Source organism: Anopheles aquasalis, chromosome 3, assembly GCF_943734665.1.
Source record: "Anopheles aquasalis chromosome 3, idAnoAquaMG_Q_19, whole genome shotgun sequence".
Taxonomy (NCBI): domain Eukaryota; kingdom Metazoa; phylum Arthropoda; class Insecta; order Diptera; family Culicidae; genus Anopheles; species Anopheles aquasalis.
This window is the reverse complement of record NC_064878.1, coordinates 40,449,802-40,456,563: the sequence shown is the minus strand read 5'-3', so window position 1 is coordinate 40,456,563 and position 6,762 is coordinate 40,449,802. Positions and strand designations below refer to the sequence as shown.

Here is a 6,762-nt window from a genome sequence, read left to right as displayed (position 1 = left end):
TGCAGCGTGTGCAGCATTTGTGCACATCCCTTTGCTGCTGCTGCTGCTGATGCTGCCGCCGCTACCAGTCCGAGCTTTTCGCGTGCAAAACCAAACACCTGATACATAGCAAAAAAACAAGGAAACGATGGAAGAACATAGAACAAACACCTAGCCGGCATTAGCAAAACAAAAACGAAGACGGAGAGAGGGAGAAAAAAAGAGAGAGAAGAAACCGAAACGAAGGACGATCGATCGAAACAAATTTCGCCAAATCTGTGATATTTTAGCGTGTAAGTGCTCAAGCGAATGGATTTCAGACCGAAGAGGGAACCGGTAGGGTGGTAGTGAGAAAGGGGTAGGGTAAACAGATTGTAGGCAAAAACACTAGGGAGAAAAGAAGTTAGTGTGTAGTGCTCTGTGGACCGTAGTGGACACCGTGACATCGAGCGACAGGACAGTGAGTAGCCGAAGAGTTTGACAGAGGAGGACGAGAAGAAGAAGGAAACTTAGCTTTAGGTTGAGTTTTTTACGTTTTCGAACCTAAGGACTTTTAAGAACGAGCAACTGCGACGGAGTCTGAGGCAGTGAGGTGCGTGTAAGTTGCGTGGTGTAAAGCGTGGCGTGTGTAACTAAAACTAACAAGAACTACAATAAAGCTAAATGATAGAGATTGAGATCGAATTTGATGTCATGAGACTGTTTTGTTAACTCCAGCAAGAAGTAATTTCAGGTTTATTCCCATATTCGCGCTCTTAACAATCTGAACGTCTTCTGCTATCCAATCTCATTCGACGCTCGGTTTCTCCTTTCGCGTCACAAGTGACTCCATCTCTTTCCCCTCAGCACCAGCTCCATTGCCCTCGTCATCGAATATCTTAAAGTTCTTCGAGTAATACCAAGTACCGAGATCGAAGCACGTTCCAATGATAACAAAAACAGCCGCCGTGTAATTCATCGTCGTTCGCAATGCTTCACCATCGTACAGCCAACAGTTGCCCTGTTTGGCACACGTTCGACCCCAAAGCACACACGTCCGATCGATAATCCAACCGAACACGATTGGTGCCGGAAGAAAGGAGAACAGCGTGTTGATGGCCATCGAGAATCCCATCGAGATGGCTTTATCGCGTGGTTCAACGCACCGTAGACCGATCAGGAAGTTTGCGGCTGATTCAGTGCCACCGATGAACTTGTTCAAACACACCACGATCAGGAAGAGATAGAACGGTGTCCAGCAATCGACCGGACAGCTTCCGGTGATGGCTGATCCGCCAAAGTCCGACGGCAGGTCCGATGAAATGCAGCTGCAGTTGCTGTATAGCTGAAAGAAAGGAGAGAGAAAGGAGGAGGAGTTGAAATTGTGGAGATCTCCTCTCATGCGCGTGTCGGCACAACTTACCAGCGTTCCGTTGGGTTGCTTGAACTGATCCCGGCATCCGGCGTGACAGGGAGAAATGTAAGTCTGGCCATCGCTGCCACAGATCGGGGAGTATTTCACAAAGTCGCAGTTGCAGTTTGCGCTACATGATGCTTCCTGAGAACTGGAAAGAGATCCACGATTAAACCACGATCATCTCACGGCTACCGCCCATAAAAGTTTGCTGTACTCACTTGGCCACGATGGCGGCATTGTTGAGGGCCGAGCAACCGAACCAGGCGTACGCTATGATACCAGCGGCCGACAACACGCTCGTCACTATATTCCATCCAGCCAGCTGCCGGGACGTCGGTCGTATCTTCTGGATAACCCAACCGGCGATCAGTACTCCGAGGGCAGAGAAAACCAACGATACCGAGCCCGTCACCATGCTGTGAATGCACAGGATTAAGGCAGATAATTGAGCAGGACCTCTAGCATAAAACATCTAATATCCTTTAGCCTCTAGCAGTCACTTTGCTACTCTGTAGATGTCTTTTTGTAGTATTATGTTGTTTTATTAGTAACAATTTTGCCAACATCGAACCATACCAACAAAAGTTACCGGCAATGGAACACGAAAGACGAAGAAAAAGTCTGGACAATCATCATGAAAACTCAGTTTTGATTTGATTTGATTAAATCGGGCATAAGAAAACGGACGAAGAGGCGGGGCCATCTTTTCGATTGGGCACAATAGGCACATGGCCAGGGCCCCGCGCTGGGTGGGGGCCTCCAAATCCCTGCGAGTTTGGATTTGGCTTGAATATATTTCAAAGGCAACAGAATCAAAGTAGATTCCCTGATTTTATCCATCGCATTTTTTGAGCTTTGCATTCTCAACTTTCGTGAATTCAGTCGAATTGAAGTTAATGCAATCCACATGAAATTTCACATCCTGGATTTTTCTAAACTTCCTAGCGTGTTCTATATCACTAAATTGCGATTCTAGATGGTGTATCAGAAACTGACAATCATACAGGAACTAATCTTGAAATGGAAATCGAAGAAATCAGAAAGAGAACAACACGCCCTATTGACATAAGGTATTCAATGTGGCCCCTAATGTTTAAGGGACCATTAAGGGGCCAAATATCTGGACCAATGTGGCCCCTAATGTGGGTATTCAATGTGGCCCCTAATGTTTAAGGGACCATTAAGGGGCCAAATATCTGGATCTGCCATACAAAGCGGCCCCTTAAGGGCAAGCAAAGACTGGAAACATGTTACCGTGAAAACTACTGGACTGATTGATTCGAAATTTTAACAAACAATCTGAACACTCTTTGCTAGATAGTCCCGTCGAGGTTTTATTAAAATTGTTGATACTTTTTTTAAAACAAATCTTTAAAAATCGTGTTTTTAGGCAAAATGACAAAAAACCATCACTTTTTCAACTTTAAAAATCTGCCAAAAATAGAAAAATACGAAATTTTACAAAAACTCGACGGGGCTCCCTAGATATACTTATAATCTATCAAAAGAATATCGATTTGTATTTTTCTAAAGACGCATCACGTAGATACGATGGGCACTGTTTTTGGTGCGAATCAAAAGACTTGACCCTTAAGACTGAAGCGACGAACCCGGTTTGATCATTGTGAACACTTTTCCTACTTCAAAAATCTGGCAAAAATCGAAAAATAAGAAACACAAACAAAACTTAACGGAACTACCTGGATAAACTCATAAGCTTTCAAAAGATCGATATTCGATTTGTATTTTTTCTGATGACGCATCACGTAGATACGATGGGCACCGGAAAGTGCCTTTTCGCAGACGCACCTTCTTAAATATGATGCCGTGGATGAAGTTTTTAATAAATCTTTCCCAAAATGAAACAAAATATTCATCAACAGTTGTTGTTTAATATGCCATACACTTGAAAAAGTAGAGAGGAAGGATACGTCACAAAAAATCTTCAAAATTGAACCTTTGTTTAGGCAGCAATTACCGAAGCCCTTTAGGGGGGACTAATTAATATCAATATCGGATATTTAGTTCTATTCAGATACAAAATGTTCTAGATGCTAAGATCTATAACCAACTACAATCAAAAGAATCCTGTAAAAATGTATTGCTTGAGTTATTTGCTAATGAGAGGTCAAAGAAATTTTGAAAGGAAGAAGCTGGACAAAGGTGCAGTCTAGTATCGTAGATGGTAAAGAGGCATTGGAAAGCGGTTTAAGTTTGTGAATCTTAGTTTGTCTATCTTGAACTACCCGAAAAGAACGCGCTACAATTGACAAAAACTAAAGGGGCCCCGTTAATACAGTGTGCCAAGGTATAAGCATTGCCAAGGTTATAAGGTCTCATAAAGGTCCCGTTCATCATAAAATGGTATTGAAACAGCAGCATTGATTTCATACCAAAAATTTCCAATCTACCAAATCTCCACACCCACCCACCCCAGGCCGACACTTACTTGGCCTGCGATGGCGTCAACCGATACTGGATCTCGATGTACTTGGCCTGGAACAGAAAGAACGGCATATACCCGAAGAAGTAGAAGATGCTGGCCGAATTGTTAAACACATAGGCCTTGTTCGTGAGGAGCCGGCGCACCGTGACCAGCATATCGCGGAACGAAACAATCCGTTCCTCATCCTGACCCTCTCCGGTCCCGGTTGCCTCACTAATGCGACTGGCTTGACGTGACAGCGAGATTCGTTCTGCCGCACGGGGCAACACCTTCGGGAAGCTTGCTGGAATAATGATGAGAGAAACATAGACGCCATCAGTGAGCATCAACGGTCAGGTGCAATAAAGGCCATAGGCCAGCGGTTTTTATCGCGGTTTATTAGCGGTTATCATCATCACACTGTTTGTGTACCACACCGCGTGTGTGATCGCACGATATAGAAGAACAACAGCATCTCCGGCCACCGTCCGGAACTACTCACCAAAGATGGGCGAAATGGAGAGAAGCAGCGAACCGAGAATGATCCAACCGAGCCACCAGGCACCGATCCAGCGTGGATCACTCGCCCCATATCCTGGATCTTCACCGATGTGCACAAAGTACTTCAGTGACAGCGAGGCCAACGAGAAGCCAACCAGTGGCCCAAGACGACGACCGCACGCAGCCAAACTGGTCAATACCGGAACCTTCTCCTTGCGCACATTATCATCGAGATAGGTGAGCCCGAGGGTAAAGTACAGCGAGGTACCAAGGCCAGACAGGAAACTACCGAAGAACAGCACCAACTGCGGACGCAGATTCCCACTGTCCAGCGAACAGTCCGGTGGTTGTCGATCCACTAGGCACAGATTGTCGGCCGTCGAGGATGGTACCGTTACCGCTGTGCTACTCCAGTTACCGGTCACTGCAACAGGAACATGTTCCGGTGCGAACAGAAAATGTGGCAGTGCGTTGACGAAACAGGATAACGCCATGCTGACGATGCCCATTGCGATCCACAACGGTTTCCGACGGTTCGAGGCATAGTAGGACAGAAAGAGGGACGACAGCACGAACGAAAGATCCGATCCGACCATAATCATACCGACCGCTTTCGACGAGATTTGAATGCTCTTCTCGACCGTCGTCAACGTGCCGTAGAAGTAGGATGTGGTCGAGTTGAGGATACAACCGATCACGCCAAACAGCAGGACGTACAGCTTCTTGCTGGCCAATCGTTGCCAGAAACGGCCACGGCACACCCAAAATCCACACTGCACATCGCGCTCACTGTACACCGAGATGCTGCGATCGAAATCTACGATCTGCTTCGGGACCGTATTGCGACCACCAGCCTCGTTCAGTCCGTTCGCCAAACTTCCGTTCATTGTTCCGTTCGCTGTTGCGCACCCCTTGCTACTGGCCAGCTGGATTGCTCGATCATGCAGCAACCTCTCAACTGCCAGGTTCTAAAGATCACAGGTAGCAGCAGCAGCAGAAGTCATCACCTCGCTCATCTTATCGGGTCTGGCTTCTGCAAACTGGTGCTTTATGGCACAAGATAGCAAGGGGCGTGATAGCGGAAGACCTTGACTCCGGCGTCCGGTTGCCAGTCCAGTGGCTGTTAACCTTGGGACAGGTGTGAATGGAGCGCACTGGACATGACATGCTACTTTGAGGACGTCATTAGCATGCTCTCATCGGTTGTCGGTAATTAATGTCCTCGCAGACACGTGCACACCTTCCCTAATCAATCGGCCATCAACACCAGGTACGTAATGTGATCCACCCTTCAATTGGCGGTCCTTGCAGCCCACAAACTATTAATCCCAAACAGGGACAGAGAGTGTCCTGTTTGTTTTGTGAAACCAATTATTGACGATTAGCCGAGGTTATGATCCCATAATTTTCCGCGTATCCGCGTATCAGGTACTCCATTCCAGGAGGCCCTAAATTGGCCATTCGCTGCCCCTCTCGAACAGGCTGCGGCTGGCGGTGAGGTTCACTCGCCATGAGTGGACACTTTTGGATTGGAAAATCGGTTTTACCCGGTAAGCTGAGGGGCGGCCTTTGGGAGGCAAATAGTGTGGCGTGACACTTGACACATCCGGCGGAGCACATGATGGATTGTGGAATTGTGTCGAGTCATGCACCGGGATAGCACTGCTAGCGTCATTCTGTGGTGCTTCTGTATTAGGAGCTTCACGTGTTTGACGTTGTGAAAGTGTGAACGTGTAAGGTGAAGGATTTGTAGTGGCAGATGGTTTCCAAATCCCGATGGCAAATGCAGCCATTTTGTGGCTCGCATGGTGTGGTTTCTATTTTGCACAAGGATTCCTTTCTAATCATCGCTTATTTCTGCGATTCTTTTGAGTATTAATCGAAGAACGTGTTCACAGGACCTCGAAGATTGTGCGAATTTACGATGCTATCAACAGAGTTTACTAGAGCGTAGAGCAGTTTCTGTCTAAGGATGTGCACAGCTGGTTAAAAGAAGACAGTGCATTTATTTATACGCTGCTTATCTGACCTTGGTGCTGATCTTATGCATCTCTGACGCATCTTATCTAACACCGACCGGGCCGTCATGCCTTATCATTTTCAAATGCAGATTAATGCAGATATATCTAAATCGAGCTGCCCTCAGAGACGATTTATCAGAGAAAAACATCATATCTAGATAGTTTTTGTTTAGTTTTACAAACTAGGTATATTAACGTAAAGGCAGGAATACACGAAGCGTAAACTCTCGTATAAACTCAGAATGTAATGCCAAAAAGTTTACGCTTCGTGTGGCAGGCATAATCGCATAAAAGTTTATACCGAAATGTCAACTGCAATTACATTCGTGCACCTGCAATTACACTATGCTATTACATCAATTACATGTGTTTTTGGCCACAAAAAACATAAATCGACGAGATAAGTTGATTTCTGAACATCTTCTTTTATATTCTAAGAT

The 6,762-nt window shown here is 45.9% G+C and overlaps 2 protein-coding genes across 2 annotated transcripts in view; one reads left to right on the top strand and one right to left on the bottom strand.

The window, feature by feature from the left end:
- Nucleotides 1-632, top strand: part of LOC126577590 (semaphorin-2A-like) — a 76,273-nt gene extending 75,641 nt beyond the window's left edge. Inside the window, exon 16 of the mRNA XM_050239329.1 lies at nucleotides 1-632. This exon is cut by the window's left edge and continues 229 nt beyond it. The gene's annotated coding sequence lies outside the window, so the exon portion shown is untranslated.
- A 64-nt stretch (nucleotides 633-696) lies between these two features.
- On the bottom strand, nucleotides 697-5,240 carry LOC126574855 (solute carrier organic anion transporter family member 74D-like). Its single transcript, XM_050235251.1, has 5 exons — nucleotides 4,303-5,240; nucleotides 3,825-4,104; nucleotides 1,594-1,791; nucleotides 1,382-1,523; nucleotides 697-1,303 (listed from the first exon to the last, which is right to left on the bottom strand). The coding sequence occupies exons 1-5, from the start codon at nucleotides 5,186-5,188 to the stop codon at nucleotides 767-769; spliced, it is 2,043 nt and encodes a 680-aa protein (XP_050091208.1). The 5' UTR covers nucleotides 5,189-5,240; the 3' UTR covers nucleotides 697-766.
- Between the last annotated feature and the right edge of the window lie 1,522 nt (nucleotides 5,241-6,762).

Bases quoted from the DNA above. Each gene is read 5' to 3' on its own strand.
- LOC126574855 (XM_050235251.1), bottom strand. From the start codon at position 5,188: ATGAACGGAAGTTTGGCGAACGGACTGAACGAGGCTGGTGGTCGCAAT. The intron at 1,792-3,824 runs GTAAGTGTCGGC...GTGCATTCACAG, and splicing joins TTGACGCCATCGCAGGCCAA to CATGGTGACGGGCTCGGTAT. The intron at 1,304-1,381 runs GTAAGTTGTGCC...CCTTTCTTTCAG, and splicing joins AGCAACCCAACGGAACGCTG to CTATACAGCAACTGCAGCTG.